General features: G+C 34.9%; 1 protein-coding gene across 1 annotated transcript; it reads left to right on the forward strand.

Annotated features, from left to right (window-relative positions):
* Nucleotides 1-9,159: 9,159 nt before the first annotated feature.
* On the forward strand, nucleotides 9,160-14,238 carry LOC110440056 (uncharacterized). Its single transcript, XM_087268402.1, has 2 exons — nucleotides 9,160-9,926; nucleotides 13,747-14,238. The coding sequence occupies exons 1-2, from the start codon at nucleotides 9,341-9,343 to the stop codon at nucleotides 13,782-13,784; spliced, it is 624 nt and encodes a 207-aa protein (XP_087124528.1). The 5' UTR covers nucleotides 9,160-9,340; the 3' UTR covers nucleotides 13,785-14,238.
* The last annotated feature ends 6,231 nt before the right edge of the window (nucleotides 14,239-20,469 follow it).

The following is a 20,469-nucleotide window of genomic DNA, read 5'->3' on the forward strand; positions in this document are numbered from 1 at the left end:
ACAGATAAAAACAAAGAAACAAACTGCCTGAAAAAAGTTGCCTGATGTATCAAATGTGATGCAAAATAAATATGAAAAAATGTGTATGTGGCAAAAATTTGTTTTTAATTTTACAAGATGGTTTAATAAACATCTCAATTCCAGAAAATTTGAATTTTCAGCTTATTTTTTGATATCTCAGGTCTTATAGGGTTAATATATTGTACATCTCTAATCCCAATACCTAAAACCAACTACTACCTTACTAACCAGTTAATTAGTAGTGTATTTAGCTAAAACCTAGTTAAGGTTTTGTTAACAACTTAAATTGTACATTAAAATAAAGTGTGACCAAATTTATTCAAACATAAATAATTAGAATCGGCAGCACAGTGGCTCCATGGTTAGCAGGATCGCCTAACAGCAAGAAGGTCTCTACTTCTATTTCTGTCTCGTGTTGGCGTGGATTTCCTCCGGGTGCTCCGGTTTCTCCTACAGTACAAAGTCATGCGCTGTAGGTGAATTAAATAAACTAAATTGGCCTTAGTGTATTAGTGCAAATGTGAGAGAGTATGGGTGTTTCCCAGTACTGGGTTGCGGTTGAAAGTGCATCCGCTGCGTAAAACATATGCTGGAATAGTTGGCGGTTTAATCCACTGTGGTGACCTCTGATAAATCAGAGACTAAGCCAAGGGAAAATGTATGATATCTTAGTTAATAGCAGTTTGTTAATATCATGATTGTACATTAAAATAAAGTGTGACAATCTTTTAAAGCATAAACATTTATAAATCACACTCTTAAAATGATAATGCAGTGCACAGGACAGACAAAAAAAAGCATAGAACACATCTGAATTATTGCAACAGCCAGCTTGATGACTTTGTAAAGCGCTCATCAGGTTTCATTTAGTCTTCCAGCACACTCTGATTATATTAAACCAAACCCGAAGGCAAGTCTTGCATATCAAGGTTGTCTAAACTGTAAAACAAGGATGTTATTTCCTCTCTTTGTCTCTCTGAACTCAATTACTAAGTGAAATGTGCACCTGGAATGTGAGGAGGCGCACTGATTGTTTAGACGTTTTGTTTATTTGGCCAGATCAAGGCGCTGATCCAGCAGGCCAAACACACACATATGCGGCACAAACAAATGACTCGGACAATCAGCTCGTTTGCATTGCTAATGCGATGAGACAGAATTAATTCCAACAAGTGCAACACAACGAGCAAACACAATGCAAGTCAAACGTTTGGAGACGCTTCACTGCGTTTGTTTGTCATGATCTCGAGAACCAGTTTGATCTTGTGGGTTTTGCTTAAGTGCTGGAAATGAGTTTTGTCGACAAATATAAACAGTGTTTAAACTTTAATTATTTTTCTCTTTTTTATTTTGTAGGGGATGAGTTAGAGTAGATAGTGAAGGAAAAGTGGCCAGCAAGTGTGCAGAACAATACAAAGCAAATGCAAATCATGTGAATGGTCAAACTTTTGACCTGTGGTGTAAAGTAAGTAACTTCGCTGTATGTCCAGCTTTAAAATTGTGTTTGCACATAACTGTATACTGTAAAAAATATATATTAAATGCTGGGTTCCAAGCAATTGAACAGAAGGAATTATGTTAGCTTATTTTTAAGAGGATCCGTTTTTTATGTTCCATCCAAAAATTTGTGAAAACAATTAGGTTAACTTAATTGATTTGTGTTGGGACAACATAATAATAATAATAATAATAATAATAATTCCTTACACTTAAATAGCACCTTTCTGGACACTCAAAGCACTTTACACATTGGGGGAAATCTTCTCCTCCACCACCAGTGTGCAGCAGCCACATTGCACCAGACTGCACAACACACACCAGATTGGTGGAGAGGAGACAGAGTGATGAAGCCAATTATGGTATAGGGATGGTTAGGAGGCCATGATGGACAGAGGCCAATGGGCCGATTTTCGAACGACATCCTGGTCACTGGTGTTGTGGATTTTTAACAACCACAGAGAATCAGGACCTCAGTTTAACATCTCATCTGAAAGACAGCACTCACAGAGCAGTATAGAGTCCCCGTCATTTAACTGGGGTATTAGGACCCACACAGACCACAGGTTGGGTGCCCCCTGCTGGCCTCACTAACTCCACTTAGCTTTCTCCAACCTAGCTTTCTTATGTGGTCTCCCATCCAGGTACTGACCGGGCACAGCCCTGCTTAGCTTCAGTGGGCGATCATGTAAGGGTTGCAGAGAGCTAGCTGCCGGCATGAAGGAATTGTGTGGAACCCAGCATTTTTTACGGTGTAAGTAATGGTAATAAAAATGCACTATTAACCAAAATTCACTATAAGATTCTAAAAATTTATTGAAATTAATTAAAGAAAATTGCTAAAAATGTACTAAGCCACAGCTGACAAAAATAGCTGAATTATGTTAGCTCGTTGATTTTATAAATTTAAGTTGATTGAACATAAAGCAATTAAGTTGTCCTAAAATACCCTCAAGAATTCTGTTGTTTCAGCTCATGCTTACTGAGTAGTTTGACCCAACAAACAGCAAGCGTCATTTTTTTGATTGTACACTGTAAAAAAATGCTGGGTTCCACACAATTTGTGAAGGGACAACATGAAGAAATTAATCAACTTATTACTTTTTCAATATAAATTTAAGTTGATTGAACATAAAGTAATTAAGTTGTCCTAAAAGAACTCAAGAATTGTGTTTTAAATGAGTACTTTGACCAGACAAACAGCAAATGTAATTTTTTGAGCGTACACTGTAAAAAGTTGTGGTTCCACACAATCAATTTGTGTAGAGAAAACATGAAGTAGTAAAGTTAACTTAACAGTTTTTGCAAATGTAAGTGGTCTGAATACAAAGCAACTAAGTTGTCCCTAAAAAAAACTCAGGAATTGTATTGTTTCATCTTATTTATTAAGAAGTAATTTGAACAAAGGGGCAATGCAGTGGCGCAGTATGTAGTGCTGTCTCCTCACAGTAAGAAGGTCATTGTTTTGAGCCTCGGCTGGATCAGTTGCTGTTTCTGTGTGAAGCGTTTGCTTGGGTTTCCTCCGGGTCCTCCTGTTTACCCCACAAGTCCAAAGACATGTGGTACAGGTGAATTGGGTAGGCTAAATTGTCCGTAGTCTATGTGTGTGAATGGATGTTTCCCAGTGATGGGTTGTGGCTGGAAGGGCATCCTCTCCGTAAAAACTTGCCGGATAAGTTGGCGGTTCATTTTCCTGCGGCGACCACCACATTAATAGAGGGACTAAGCCGAAAAGAAAATGAATGAATGAATTTGAAAAAAATGTTTTTTTTTGAGTAAAAACAAATACAGCAGGGGAGAGCGGGTATGAAAGTACCGTGGGACGAAAGTAGCAAAGCGATTTTCTTGAAGCCCTGACAACATTTGCTTTCCAGGCTATACCAGCAGCATGCTACCCTTGGTGGAGCTGCCAAATATCAGCTGATGTAGGCAGCGTGTCCTGTGGTTACGTTAAAATTTCTGTTTTTATGTATCTTATTTTAAAGTAAGCAGTTAAGCAGTTAAGCAGTTTTAAAGTAAATTTCTGTAGCGGTTCTTTTTTCTTATTAAAAAGTTGTGTCTTTGTTTTCATGCATCACAGTAATGATCAATCTACAGGTAATTTAGTGCAATAACAAATCCTTGAGTTTGAAATGTCTGAGTTTTTCAGTTTAAAAGTATCATGTTTAAATGCCACAAGTTCCAGTGGGGATGAAATTAACACTGATATTTATGTCCCACTGCTAATACCTTATTTTCATGTACACATTAAGTTTTAAGTGCTTTGATTTATATGTTTTATTAAATTAATGCATATTGCATATAAAATTGTACAAAATGTTAACATTTTGCATTGTTGGATTGCTCTTGAAACATTTGATGGAACCCAAATCTAAAATGAATGATATATATATATATATATATATATATATATATATATATATATATATATATATATATATTTTTTTTTTTTTTTTTTTAAATAAAGGATAAAATATGTTTGCAGTGAACATTTACAAGGTCTTAGTCAGATATATTCAAAATAAACAAGATTAAGCCAGTAAATCTAGCAAATATTATTGTGTATTTTGACGCCCTCGTGTGTTACTTTTGTCTCTACCTTTGGGGTCAAAAGTAGCAATGTGCAACTTTTGTTTAAAGTGAAATTATTTTAAAGTTGTTATACATTTTTTTAAATACAACCCGATATTGATAGACCACACTTATGTCCGTAATACCAGCAAAAAAAACATTATCTTTTAAAAATAGTTTTCAAGTTAAGATATTTAGAAAAATGTTAAAAGCCGGTAACCACTGACTTCCCAATAGTTTGCAACATTCTTTACAATATCTTCTTTTCTGTTCATCAGATGAACAAACCTCAAACACATTTGTGAAAAGTGAAGGGTGAGTAAACAAAGACAGAACTTTCAGTTTTGGATGAACAACCCCTTTAACACTGAGGTCATTCTGTGAGTATATACCCTGAACAACAATTGGCTTTGGCAGGACACCCACCTCGACTCGCAATGATTAAACAACATCATTTACATTTGATTCCTCTTGCTCAAAACCTGTACGTGTTCACTAGACCAGAGATTAGTGTAGACACATTCAGTTGTTCTGGTCTGCGTAGCCTGCCAAACACTATGGCTTATTAGCAAGGGCACTGAAAGCTTTGCATTGAAAAACAAAATCAGTGAGAGTAAAAACAAGAGCAGTAAACAAATGCATTGCAGTAATCTAAGTTGACCGTGACCCCAGTCACTTAGAGGAGAGTTCAAAGTGTATAATCACCAAGCACTGATAAAACTGATTGTTCTCCGAGTGTGTTGAGGTAAACAGCGCAGAACAATCACGTCTCATGCCTTTTAAACACAGCAGAGCATGTCTGACATGTGACTGGAGCTATTATAGCTCTTATCTGCAGTTACTTCAGTGGACCAAACACCATTTTCACCCCAAAAAAGTTGTTTTTGATACTACAGTTATTTACAACAGATACCAGTACTCTGTAAAAAATAAAAAGCTGAGTTAACATTATTTTTAAGTAACCAGCTGCAAAGAAATTTTGAGTTTATTCAGTGGTTAAAGTTGTGCCGATTCTTTTTTTTAAGTTGACTGTTTGTCACTTACACATACTTTTTCAAAACAATTTGGCACAACTTCAACCACTGAAGCTTCAACCAAACTCAGCTTTTTATTGTTTACAGTAGTAAACACGCAAATGGAGAAATCAAAACTCAAAGGGCCCTATCATACAACCCAGCGCAAAGTGGCGCAAGGCACGATGCAATTGTTGTTTGCTAGTTTTGACTTTTTGACGTTTTGACTTTTTGCACCACGCTGTTCAAATAGTAAATGCATTTGCGCTCGTATGTGTGCCCATAGGCGTTCTGATTTAAAAAGGAAGGCGTGTTGAGGCGCATTGCTGGCTAGTTGCTATTTTGAGAAACTATAATAGACTTTTCTTTAGACCAGAACAAAGCCGGTCTAAAGTCCAGCGCAGAGCACATAAGTTGTGCGCCTCGCTTACACACTGCTTAATACACAAGATAAAGAGCAATACGCAAATATCTTATATGAAAAAGAATTAAAATATTAAGGATGTATATAGGATATAATAAAGATATAAATATAAAGTATTAAAATATTACAAAACATATTATTTTCTAGCCTACATAAATATAAAAACCATACTTTAATGTCTTCTTCTCAGGGGCTTTTTCAATTTATTCCTGACAATTTGCCTATGTAATGTTATTCTTATTAGCATCATTATTTATTATATGCATATTTATTTTTGTTTTATTAAAAACAACCTTAGATTTGCCCACCTGTCAGGTTTAAGACCATATGGGGCACAGCATGTGTATTAGGGTTTTTTTAACACACTTTATTAGTATTGTTTACTTATTTGTTTGCTGGAAATTAGAACTGAATTTAGAAATAGTTTTGAAACAAATCTTTGGGCTTAACAAAGGAAATTAATTATTTATAGGCCAATTGATGTCTGTGCATAAAGGTTTCCCCACGAGAGCAAAAGCGAAAGTGAACTAATAGCAAATGCTTATGGCATGAAGTAGCTTGCTCTTAAAGGGAATGGGAGATGAGACTCTGGTTGGTTTATTCTCAAAACACACCTATAACTCATTAAGAAAATAAACTCAAATCTTTTAGACCATGCGCCATGGCGCAAAGCTGATTTTTCCGTCCTTATATTAGAAAATATAGATTCTGACACGCCCTGAATGCATTTGCACCTTGTGCTTTCCATTTTGCGCATGGACCGTCAAAATAGAGCCCTGCTCCTGTAAAAGCTCCTTGCATCAGCTTCATTTGGAATGTTCGCGCCAAATAATGCTAATGTTATGATTAACCTAAGCATTAAATCATTATTGATTCACTTCTTCGAACTGCAAAGGGTCTTTATAATATATTTTTAGCATCGTTGCTGCTAAATTCAATTAATTAAAAAACAGACTTGCACAATGATAATAATTATTTACAACTGCCATGTTGAGCATTTTTTTTATCACTTTAAAGTGACAAGTATCCCTTTAACTGCCTGCTCTACAAAAATGGTTGACCATATTTTGACTGTTTTAAATAATGACTGTTAAAGTCATTTAAAGAATGACTGTTTTATATATTAAATAATGGTTTATATACACAGCATTGTTGGTAAACATAATACACTTAATTTTATCGTACTACACTTGATTTTGGTTTTATTGTAATAAAAAAAAGAAAACATGTTAAAGAACAATCTGAAGTATTTTAAAGATATATATTTCTTAAATTATGATATTTAAAAATGTTTTATTTTGATTATGCTTTAATTGTTCTCACACGTTATATAATCATATGTATAAATTACGATACTTTTACCATAAACCGACTTATTGAGCATTAGTTAGAGGTTGATATTTTAGCAATTATTGGATGTGTAAAAATGCATTGATTGTGTCAACTAGCGACATTAAAAAATGCTATGCGTTTTTTTTCTTGATGGGGCAGTTAAAGCTAGAGGTATAGTTTTTACTGTGAATTTAGAGTTATCAAACGAGTGTCATTTTAAAACAATAGCTTGTGGTCTTCATAGAAAAAAAATCTTTTCAAATGTTCTGCATAGGCCTACTCTGGTCTGGTCATATTATTTATGACAGGTGTATAGTATCATGCCCGTGTATAAGACAAAGCCTATTGAAAACAAGGTGTTGACGAACACAACCTTTGGTTTTAATTATGGATTTTTAGAAAATGTCATATTACACAGCAAACAACTTCCAAGATGAAAAAACGTAAAACAGAGACTAATCATACACAGATGTTGCACTGGACTCAAGGACCACATGAGTCAATTCGGTGTCTTGTTTTAAGTCAGCACAGATTTTGTTCTAGATTGACCATTTCAATTTGGAACAAGGATGTGAAGATTTACAAGCTCTCCAATGTAGCCTATGGTCTTTCCAAGTCTAAAGGAGTAGTTGAGGGTTTTGTTGTGAGGTGAAGAATGGCTGGATCTCTGCATCTGACAGCAGTATTCTTCAGTGTCAGGCTGCCTGCTGTCTGTAGAGCAGAAGGTTCTGACAAGCCGTTCCTCGCAATCCACTTCACAATTCCTTTATAAAAGCCTGGTACGATTCTCTGTATTAGACTAGCGTCTAATTCGGGACAAATAAAAGCATTGTGCAGCGGATTTTAATTATAAACACATTGATTGGGCTTTTGTATTAAAGTGTTTCTTTAGACATTTTGACATGGCGCCAAAAACTTTTTGTAGCATTACTAAAAATCAGTGTCATTTAGGAGATAAATTACGATTACATTGAAGAAAAATGTGTATTATTTCGTTTCCGTCAACGATCCGATTTCTGTGATCATGTTATGAAAACATAAGCTGCACTTATTAATTTAGTTTTAACTTTTTTCGTACAACGTTTCTATTACAAATTGACAAATAAATAATATCGAGAAAGCACGTATTTGTTTCTCTAAGGCATGCAGGCTTTATTTTAAATTTTTACATTTATATTTCATAAGTAATATTAACAAATTATCAATAATTAGGCCTACCTGCAGTGTGTAACTGTATTTGTCAAACAACGCAGTTATTTCAAACCTATCGCTTGCTAATTGCATGAAATAAAATATTTTAATTAATGAAACATGCAAAATGTTGTTGCAATTCTTCACTTAATGAATCTAATTTTAATTAAAATTTTAATTTAATTCAAATTTTAATTTAATTGTTGCCTTACAGCAAGAAGGTCGTTGGTTCGAATTCTGGCTCGGCCAGTTGGCATTTCTGTGTGGAGTTTGCATGTTGCATGTACATATTTTAATAAAATAGGCCTATTTCACTTATTCATTTTCTTTTCGGTTTGGTCCCTTTATTAATCAGGGGTCGCCACAACGGAATTAATGAACCTTCAACTTATCCAGCATATGTTTTATGTAGCGGATACCCTTTCCAGCCGCAACCCAACACTGCAAAAAAAATGACTATTCAAATGTATAAACTAATTTTGTTAGGCTAGTTATTACAATACAGGATGTCATAATACATACTTTTTATTTAAAAAAAAATCTATTTAATATTAGCTATTAAACAATAATGCAAAGACGAAATTAAATAGTCTTACTGAAGTAAACGTGATAATAAGGCCTAAGTATGTACATATACATAAACTGAATTGTATGAGTGCCTGTGTGTGTATGGGTGTTTTTCAAGGGTAGCGGCTAGAAGGGTATCCGCTGCGTAAAACACTTTATAATATAATATAGAATATTTGGCGGTTAATTCGGCTGTAGCGACCTCTAAAATAGAGACTAAACCAAATGAGATGACCATGAGATTATTCATTAAATAATTTATTTCTCATTTATTTAATTGTATATATTAAAGCAATTAATCTCATCTTAACACGAAGTTAAAACAGGTGTTTTGGACTTCGGCCACCCACCCGTGTCTCCAGACCGCTTAACTAACAATCCAACGACATGAAGCAAATACTCAAAAAGAGCGTCCAGTTGGTGCAACAAATATTAGTCGTCTATATATAAAACCGACTATATAGCAGGTTAAGATAACTTTATGATTGGATACTTGCTCTGAGCATCAACTGATCAACCATCCAGCGCTTTAGAAACGCCAGAGAGTCATTAGGAGGAGACACGCGCCCTAATGAGCTCCTTTTCAGACCTGTTGAATAGAGACAAGCACCCCTGCGGAGAGACCTGGGGCTATTTAATGCCTATTATACTCCATAGCCTGGCCAGTTTACACACGGTGCCTAGTTAGAGCACAGCATCTGAAGAAGAAACAGAAATAATAAATATGGAAGACTTGTTTTTTGATTTCGATGCTCAAGATGCATCCACAGACTTTGCGTTCTGGGGCCAAATGGACCCCAGTTTCCCCCAGATTCACTCTCAGCTGGACACCCTGCTGTTTGACTGCGGAGCAATGGCGGGCCAGCTTTCCCCCTGGTCCTCTTACGGGTGCCAGTCGGTGTTTCCCGAGGCTCAGCTGACCTTCACGGATTTAGACTCGCAGTCTCCGCAGCTGGAGGTCGGTGCTGAAGTGGACAGCTCCTTACTGGACGAGCCCCATGAGATGACCCAGCAGCAGCAGCGGTGCTTGGCGACGCATCATCCGTACAAGGTGCAGCGCCACGCCGCCAACATCCGTGAGAGGAAGAGGATGCTGAGCATTAATTCTGCGTTTGAGGAGCTGCGCTGCCACGTGCCCACCTTCCCCTACGAGAAAAGGTTGTCCAAAATAGACACGCTAAGACTGGCCATCGCTTACATCGCCCTGCTCAGGGAAATCCTCCTATCAGGCTGTGACCCCAAATCATATGTGGACGAATGCATGAAGAACGGCTATAAGAATCAGACAAATGCCATCTGGAACACAAGCGGTAAATATTTGTGCAATATACAGGCTGAGACTATTATATGTGAAGAGTTCAGATACAAAAACCTCTAAATGCCGCCTGAAAGTTACTTCCAAAATGAGGATTTTTTTTTCCAAGCTCCTGCGTGTATACAGTAGGTTCAGTAATATAAATTTTATGGCAAAGAGTAGGTCATTTTTTATAGTATTAACTCAACATAAACAAAGGAGGCTGAGAATTAGGTTCAGCATGATAAAAATTTCAGACGGCATTTGGAGGGTTTTGCATTTAACCTCTCTCTCTCTCTCTCTCTCTCTCTCTCTCTCTCTCTCTCTCTCTCTCTCTCTCTCTCTCTTTATATATATATATATTTCATTAGATAATATATGTTTATAATGTTAGTTAATTAATTACTAACACAAACTAATAATAGACAATACTTTTACATATAATCAAAGTAAAACACTTATCAATGTATTATATGCAATATACAGTCTTATTATTATTGTATTATGTGCATTACATACAGTTACAATCAGAATTATTAAACCTCCTGAATTATTAGCCCCCATTTATTTTTTCCTCAATTTCTGTTTAATGAAGAGATTTTTTTCAACACACTTCTAAACATAATAGTTTTAATAACTCTTTTCTTCTAACTGATTTATTTTATCTTTGCCATGATGACAGTAAATAATATTTGACCAGATATTTTTCAAGACACTTCTATACAGCTTAAAGTGACATTTAAAGGCTTAACTGGGTTAATTAGGTTAACTACGCAGGTTAGGTTAATTAGACAAGTTATTGTATAAGGATGGTTTGTTTTTTAGACTATCAAAAAATATACAGCCCAAAAGAGCTAATCATTTTGACATTAAAATAGTTTAAAAAATAAAAATAAAAACTGCTTTTATTCTAGCTGAAATAAAACAAATAAGACTTTCTCCAGAAGAAAAAATATTAATAGCCATACTAAGAAAATTGTCTTGCTCTGTTAAACATCATTTGGGAAATATTTAAAAAAAGAAAAAAAAATCGAAGGGAATTTAATAATTCTGATCGCAACTGTGGGCTATATTTGATATGGGTCACATTTTACAGTAAGGTTTCATTATAGTCAATGTAAGTTGATGTATTACTAACACAAACTAATGATGAACCATACTTGAATCCTGCATTTTTTTACAGTGTATCATTTACTAATCATAGTTCATTTACATTTCTAATGCATTATTAAAATCAAAATTTATGCTATGTGATGAATAAATGAAAGCATAAGCTATTTCTTATACAATTTTAATGTAAAGTGTTAATATACATTTTAATAGCATGCAACATGAAGTGCATATGACCCGTTTGTTAATGACGATTGATATATTCAGTTTAAACTATCATTAAACCAAACAGAGAAATAATGACTCAGTTCTGTTTTCTGAAATATCAAAGAAACTTTCACATTATGTCTGATAATATTTTGTTCTTCTGGGGAAAGTTTTATTTGATTTATTTCAGCTAGAATAAAAGCAGTTTTCCATTTTTTAAACACCATTTTAAGGTCAAAATTATTAACCCCTTTTCGCTATATTTTTTCCAGTAGTCTACAGAACAAACCATTGTTATACAATAACTTGCCTAATTAACTTAACCTGCCTAGTTACCCTAATTAACCCAGTAAAACCTTTTAATGTCCCTTTAAGCTGTATAGAAGTGTCTTGAAAAATATCTGGTCAAATATTATTTACTGTCATCATGGCAAAGAGAAAATAAATCAGTTATTAGAAATGAGTTATTAAAACTATTATGTTTAAAAAGGTGTTGAAAAAAAATATCTCTGTTAAACAGAAATTGGGGTAAAAAACAAACAGGGGCTAATAATTCTGACTTCAATTGTATATGTATATGTTGCAATACACTTATATGGTTTGGTAAAAATGCAATTTTCTACCTGAAAAACAAACATCCTAAAACTAATTTATAGTAAATACAATCGTGTTTTTCAAATGTATAGCAAAGAACTTTAACTAATGTATTTGTTAATTCTAGTTGCTATGGTAATACAAAACCTAGCAATATAAACAATTTGGTTTGGGTCATAACTAATAATCATTTAACAACTAAACGGGAAAAAGACCATGGGATTTAGCACTTCTGAAAAAATGAGCAGTGCAGTAAATATCTGAAAATCAAACTAAATAAGGTGTATATCATGAAAAATCTGGAACCCAGGCTCATTCTGAAGTTGTATGTTTTCAGCTACGTTTTTTGCAGTTTTTGTTTTCGCGCGTCCACCTGTGTATTCTTTTTGAGATCTCAAATTTCTCTTGTGAGTTCTATTTGCACCTGAACTTCTCACGTAAATCCATTAGAGGCCGCTGTTGACTGACTGACTGAACAATCAACTGACCCAAACTCTTCCTTTTCTAAACCCAATCGATAGTGTTTTAAAAAGCAACCCAGAAAAAGAAAAGCCCCCACGGCAGCCTGATTTTTTTTAACCACATTTTCAGATTGTGCCACATGCTCACTCTGTTATTTACTTGTTGATTTCATTTTTTGGCTTTTGTCTTACCTGCTTTCTGGAACCGTTTTTCACCAGACTCGAACCACGTCGTCATAGTCAACTCTGCGTCTCAAATTCTCACACGTATGCAACAAGTCACTGGACAAACTGGTAATCAAAAAAAGGAACGGCATCATACCACCCCATAGTGTTCGTTTTAAAGACAAAATGAAGCCGTATGTCCCTCCAACACAATCTCACAATCTCAATTCGTAACTTTTTGATTTAGTGGCTAATTCGTATGAATTCGTATGATCTAATTCATACAATTTAGTACAATTTTCTTATCACTCAATGACGGTTGGGGTTAGGGGTGGGGTTAGCCGCCATGCCTCCTTTTTTAAATCGTACATTTTCGTACGACTAAACTCGTACGAATTAGCCACTGAACTGACAAAGCGTAAAATACTTACGTTTCCTCGTGAGATCAGGCTGGTTCCTCTGGCAACATAATTTGTGATCTCCAGAAATGGATATAGGGCTACATTTCAGAATGAGCCTGTTGCCAATCTGACTCCTGAAGACGAATCACATTTAGCTTGTGTTTGACTGAAAAGAAAGAGCAAAACAAACATATTACAGAACATAAAAAGAGATGTTTAATGTACTTTAGAATATTATTATTGATGGATATGACCTAAAATAAGTACAAAAACAGGCTCAAAATCAAGCAATAGCTTAAATAATTCATTCCAGTATGGAAAAAACCCCATTAAATTTCTCTTTGGTTTGAGGAAAAAACAACTTTGACCATATTAAAAACATGACAGGAAAATAAGATCAAACATTTACGCAATCACACTGTCACAGCTGTGAGTTTATTCATTTAAACCAGCACTTTAAAGTATTAGGAACAGCCTGGATATTTACCAAAACACTCACAAATGTTTCCCCCTTGTTTTTTGGGGCATATGAGGTAAATTACTTATTTATTACAAGTACATATGCAAATAGGTCCTCAAAGGGGCTTAGGTCATTCAAACAGGCGTTGTTTTACATGCTTAAACAGTTCCTATTGTTCATACTGACTGTGCAGTTTGTTCCCAGCTGTCCAATCCTCTTCTGAAAAACTTCCTTTTCTAAGGCACAAGTATTTTCACCCAGCTGAAAGGGAGCTGAGTACTTTAGTTAACCACATCCCAGGGGTCCAGCTCTTCGAGGGGGGAGGATTTTAATGAATAAGTGTGCCTTTGTTAGCCTTAGACCAGCGACTTGTTAAAGGGTCATTAAAATGTATCTTAAGCCTCATGTTTGCTCTGCTTTTGTGTTCTCCGACTCCAGATCTGACAGCTCGGCTCTCTTGGATAAAGTGGGATTAGCAGTGAAGTGGGCCAGCGAAAAGAGATGCCGCCTCTCGCTTCTCACGCTCCTCTTCATGGCGTGACGATTGGTGACATCTGCAGACTTCTCACCGTGTTACACCTCCTGGCACTCGGGACACTTTTTATATTCTAATTTGTTGTGGGTTACAAACAAGCCTCCTTTTGCTTATCCAGACGCATGTTGTTTGTTTTGAATGAGGCCTTATAGGGACAAAGCTGTGGCACTTGTGCTTGTGTGCCAGATTAGAGAATGGCGAAAAGATGGCAGTTCGTATGTTTTGTCCATGAGCTGAAAGTAAAGCAAAATGGTTTGGCCTGGCAGCATGCCTGATTCAGCCACATTCAGATTTGAGAACACTTTTGGATGTTTTGTACCTCGAAATAATTAGTTCACTGATATTTATTTTGTTAATTTATTCTCTTTTTTATTTATTAAATGTTTTGAATCATTTATTTTGTCCTCAGTTATTTATTCATATTTCTTTTAAATTTAAATAATGTGTATATATATATATATATATATATATATATATATATATATATATATATATATATATATATATATATATATATATATGTATACATATGGAGGAAAGTCTTAATCTTGACATTTTATTTTCTTTTTTTTAACCTTGCATAATTAAATTTGTATTTACGTAAAAAAATACTATTTTAAAAGTTTTACATAAAATAAAACATTTACAAAGATTTTTCTAATTAATCTTTTGAAATTTATATTATATATGCATTATATATACATTTCAAAATAAATATTAGAAAAATCTTTGTATTTTTTTCGAAATATTATATTAATATTATATTATATATTGATCATTTGGAAAAGTGGAGTTTTCTGACGAATCAGTTGTTGAATGATTATTCATCCCAATCATCACAAATACTGCAGAAGACCGATTGAAACCTGCATGAACCCATGAAATCAGTCAAATTTGGTGAGGGAAAAATCATGGTTTGGGGTTACATTGAGTATTGGGGCTTGTGAGAGATCTGCAGAGTGGATGTGAATATCAACAGCCTGAGGTATCAAGACATTTGTGCTGCCCATTACATTCCAAACCACAGGAGAGGGCAAATTCTTCAGCAGGATAGCGTTTCTTACTCATACTTCAACCTCCACATCAAAGTTCCTAAAAGCAAAGAAGGTCAAGGTGCTCCAGGATTGGCCAGCCCAGTTCCCAGCTTCAACATTATAGAGCATGTCTGGGGTAAGATGAAGGAGGTGGCACTGAAGATGAATTCAAAGAATCTTGATGAACTCTGGGAGTCCTGTAAGAACACTTTCATTGCCAATCCAGATGACTTTATTAATAAGTTATTTGTGTCATTGCAGAGATGTATGGATGCAGTCCTCCAAGCTCATGGGAGTCAGACACAATATTAACTCTTTTTCCACTGCAGTATGACTTTATATTCTATACTTTACATTATTTCTGTTACGTGACAAGACTTTTGTCTAAGCAAAGTCAAACCTTACTGTCCTAATTAAATAATTAAAAATCAAGGCATGATCATATATTATTTTGGTAAAATAAGCATAATCTAGAGGCCTTTGCCTTTCATATAAGCCACTACTGATACCAAACGATCAACTAGAAGTCAAGTAGAATAACTAGAAGTTATTATTTGCTGTTCCTAAAACTTGGATTGGCGACAAAACTTTTGTCAGGCAGTATATATATATATATATATATATATATATATATATATATATATATATATATATATATATATATATATATATATATATATATATATATATAGCCGTAAATGTTACTTTAAGCTGTATAGAAGAGTCTGAAATGTGTTGAAAAAATCTTCTCTCCATTAAACAGAAAATCAAAAATAAACAGGGGGCTAATAATTCTGACTTCAACTGTATATATTTATGAAAAAAGCTATTTAATCTCCTTTTATTTGTTTCTTTATATTCTTTTTCAGTGATTTATTTAAATAATAAAAGAATATTTGTGTGTGTGTGTGTGTGTGTATATATATATAAATTCTTAATCTTGACATTTGAATCTTGTGCAACAATTTTTTTAATTACTTAGCACAGCTTTCCAATAGTTTTTCTGACTCATCTTGAAATTATATATAGATATTATATAGATATATAAATATATGATTTTAAAAACTATGTAATTGCAATTTTATTTATTAAAAATGTTATTATCTTTTTTCTTTATTTGTTTAAATAATAAAATAATATTTGTAAATGTAAATAAATAATTGAAAAAAAAATAAAATGAAATTCGTAATAAATCTTTCTTTTGAGCCTTGCCCAGTTAAATTTTGTATTTACTTAAAAATATATAAAATACTTTTAAAAAATATGCTGTGCGCACCTTAATTTGTTAAATTAGTAAATATTTATTTAACCTTGCTATTGAGTTTAACTATTAGTGAAAAAAAACTACGAAACATTTCCCTAAATGGAGCATATTCGTATTTTGTATCTAAATTGTACTTGGGCTATTAGTGGTCTACTTCTCGAAAGAGTAGACTACCATGCCAGCAACAGATTTTATTTCTGAGAGTGTAACATTGAATTCGCTTCCCAGCAGTTTCCTACTAAAGGCCCACATTTGTTTTAGCCATTTCCCTTTAGTTTTAAAAGTCTCTCGAGGGAACTCTCAAACTGTAGTCACTTACAAACAGAACGCCGTCATTATATGAGTGAAGGCATTATGGTGTTTGTGTTATAGATGAGCGGAGCAGATCCTCCGAGCGAGAGAAAGCTAGCAGGGGTGAGCGTTTACCTTTCAGGTGAGGTGTGTAAAATACGTCTTTAACTCTTGCGAGCGCAATTTCTCCCCTGCTAATGGCCCTCAGTGGATATAATTAAACTGAAGTATTTTGTGCGATGGGAAGCTAATTATTGTGTCAGACTTTTGGGCTAGTTTTACAGCCCTGAGAGAAGTTGACCGTCTGGCATACCTGTCCTCGGACGTTCTGAGTGAGCAGGGTTTTATTTATCTTTTGAATATTAACCATAATGAGTACAATCGCCTCACACAAGGTTGCTGGTTGGCATTTCTGTGAGAGTTTGCATGTTCTCCCTGTGTTCACGTGGGTTTCCTCCGGGTGCTCCTGTTTCCCCCACAAGTCCAAAAGCATGTGGTACAGGTGAATTGCGTAAGCTAAAATGTTCGTAGTGTATGAGTGTGTATGGATGTTTCCCAGTGATGGGTTGCAGCTGGAAGGGCATCCACTGTGTAAAACATATGCTGGATAATCTGGCGGCTCAGTCTGCTGTGGCGACCCCTGATTAAAAAAGGGATTAAGTCGAAAAGAAAATGAATGAAAATTGACAATAGTGGACATTTCCTCAATCCGGGTTCAGAGCGGTCATTTCCTGGTTTGTGATAAAAATCTAATTGGTCAGAGCGAATAGCTGTAAGTAGTCGGCATTTAGCTTTAAATTTGAGGTTTTAGTTTAGTGTAAATCATACTATTTACATGGTGGGACGATTTTGAGGTTCTCAAATAGTGGAAATTTGAAGCTTTATTTTTTTTTATAGATTGACAAAATTTGTCAGGAAAAAAGTTCTTTTTAATTTTTTTCACTCTGTAACAAAACAATCTGTCTTTAAACTTTGATGAGAGATTTGACATTTATTGTGATATTTACAGTTAAAGTCAGAATTATTAGCCCTCCTGAATTAATCCCCCTGTATATCCCCCATCTCCGCCCAAATATCTGTTTAACGGAAAGAAAATTTTGTTTTTCAACATATTTCTAAACAGAATAGTTTTAATAACTCATTTCAAATAACTGGTTTATTTTATATATCTTTAATATACTAATATTTAGCTTAAAGTTCAATTTAAATGCTTTAGGTTCGGCAAGTTAGGGTAATTTAGCAAAGCATTGTATAACCATAGTTTATAGACAAATAGTCTCTATACAATTGAAAAAAAAAATGCTTTTTGGGCAAATAATTTTGACTTTTATATGGTTTAAAAAAATAAAAATACAAACTGCTTTAGTTTTTGAAATAGAAAAAAAAAAATCGGGAAAAAAAACAAACAAAAAACACATTCTCCGGAAGAAAAAATAATATTGGAAATACTGTAAAAAATTCATTGCTCTGTTATACATCATTTAGGAAATATTTGAAAAAGAAAAAAAAACAGAAGGGCTAATAATTCTGACATTAACTGCACATTGATTGAACAAGTCTCTTTTTTTTTTTTTTTCAATTTCCTGATGTTTAAGTAGGACTCAAATCCATTTTGAGAAATGTCATTTTGAGGCCCACCGCAGCATGATGTAGAAGTGCAGTTTTCCCCGCCCAATGAATTGATTGACAGGTGCCTTGTTTAATACATGTATACACATGTCCACAGAACAATTTTTTCAAAGAAACTAGGATTAAAATATCTGTTACAACTCTGTGTGAAGTTTATTAGTTTAAAAAGTTTATAAAACAGAGCATGTTTGTAATAAAGACAGTAAAATTGCTATTTAATTCTTAACCTCTATAATCACCATGGCCATTAGTGATGTGTGGATGGTGGTTATACCCACGGGCACTGCAGATAATCCACGGGTCAGGTAATAAAAAATACATTATGATTAATTGCGGGTGGGTTGAAGGTGGATGTAGAGGGACATGGTAGTGGACCGGTGAAAAAAAGCCGAGAGCGGGCTTTGCAGAATGGGAAGATGAGACGGCCAAAATAATGGATGAAGTGCAAGAATACTGTTCAAACTTTCAGTTAGAGGAGTCCTCAGAAGAAAATCTGCTATCATTCTGGAAGAAACAAGGTCACTTATGTACACGACTGCAGCACCTTGCGATGAGAATCTTGTTCATTTAGTGCAGCTGGCCGTGTTTTGGAGGCGAAATTTAGGCACAGTAGATGCTGTTTTGTTTTTCCACAATGCAAAGAAAAAGGCCAAGTAAACACAACATAGGTGGCACCCTTTTTGACCTAAAATATCTTATTTTTACTTTCTGTATCTATTTGAAAATAAAGAAAATGTTGTCTAAAGACAAACATTTGTTTTTAATAAATAAATGTTAATTTAAAATGTTTAAAAGATTAACGTTTTATTTTAGTATTAGAGATGCGCAGATTATAGCTCACTGAATCTGCTGTTAATATCAACGGTGACCTATCATCATGCCTAAAACAAATAAATAAATTATTTCGGGTTGGGTGCGGATACAAATATCAGATTAAACTATATGTGCGGGCGGGTGTATGATTAGTATGAAGCCGCGAATTCGAGGGTCATTTCAGCTGATCGGCGCATCTCTAATGGCTATATGGTGTCAGTAAACGCTAACATGTGTGTGTGGGGGGGGTGTATACTGCAAACAACATTTGTGAGTGACTCATTGTTACAGAAAAGCTTGAATAAACTCCACAACAAAATAATGACATAAACTTACTTGGTATTTTTGACTAATGAGCTGTTTTTCAGCTTCATCTGTGTCTGTCTCTGTCACTGACTGCTGTTTATCTGACTGGAACGGTAGGCGGGGAGAAGCAGCTCATTTGCATTTAAAGCCACAGGCTACAAAAACAGCTACAGGCTACTCAGACAGCAAAATTGGCATTTTCTTGAGGCTATAATAAATAATCTAATGGTTATTTTGAGCTGAAACTTTACAGACACATTCTGGAGACACCAAAGGCTTATCTTACATCTTACAAGGGTAAAATAGGTGCCCTTTAAAGGTTCTATAAAGTACTTAAATTGATTTCTCTATGATTACAAGCTAAAGAACAACTGAAGAACCAACTGTGTTTACTCTTACACTGCAAAAAGAAAAACCCAACCATCACAGTAATGTAAAAACAGATCTGGATCTGGAGTTTTCTCTATTAGTATTAGCTGATTAACTATGTGAATGGATGATAAAATCACAGAAGGCCCCTTCTGGCCCATTTCTATCGGCTGATAACATCTATTCAATCGAATAGGGGTGGGTTTCATGAACACCCCCTTCAAGTAAAGTGTTACCTAATATTTTACTTGTCTGGAAAGTGCTTCTAGGTTTAATAAGTGTTTAGATATTTGGATAAGCACAACACATTTTTTTGCAATGTATATATGCATGCAGGATGCATTGGTACACTAGAAACTTGGTATTAGGTAAAGTTGCAAACTTGACATCTTTCTCTCTTCTGACCATCGCAATCTACTTGGAAATGTAACTGACATGACCATATATCTTCACAGAAACAGCGGTGGTCCTGAAGGATTTGATTCCAGTAAAACCTCACCTGTGTCATTTTCACACTAACCCTCCACAAACTGCACAGCCTTCAGTATAAATGGATTCTAATGCTGGAGCGCTGTAGTCCTCGAGTCTTTGGAGATTGGTACTGACTTCATTTATGCGTTTGGCTGACTCCTCCATCCAGGGTGATGTGCTTACCAGAGCCGCAGCTCCATCTCTGGAGGCAGGAACAGGTGTGTGATGACTCTCCGTATGGGCTCCGGCCATCTATCACCATATAACACAAAAGCAGCGGCTTCAATTACAGCACACAGTCAGAGTTACGTCCCTTATTACATGTTGAATGACCCCGAAAAGTCTATGTTTTAGTGCTGTCAGAGCAATGTAGCGCGCAAACGGGGCGTACAGGTGGAGATCCGATTTACTTTTGGGACTCGTGCTTACTGTACTTACTCAAACGGGCT

Source organism: Danio rerio, chromosome 9 (genome assembly GCF_052040795.2).
Source record: "Danio rerio strain M-AB ecotype USA chromosome 9, GRCz13ab, whole genome shotgun sequence".
NCBI lineage: Eukaryota > Metazoa > Chordata > Actinopteri > Cypriniformes > Danionidae > Danio > Danio rerio.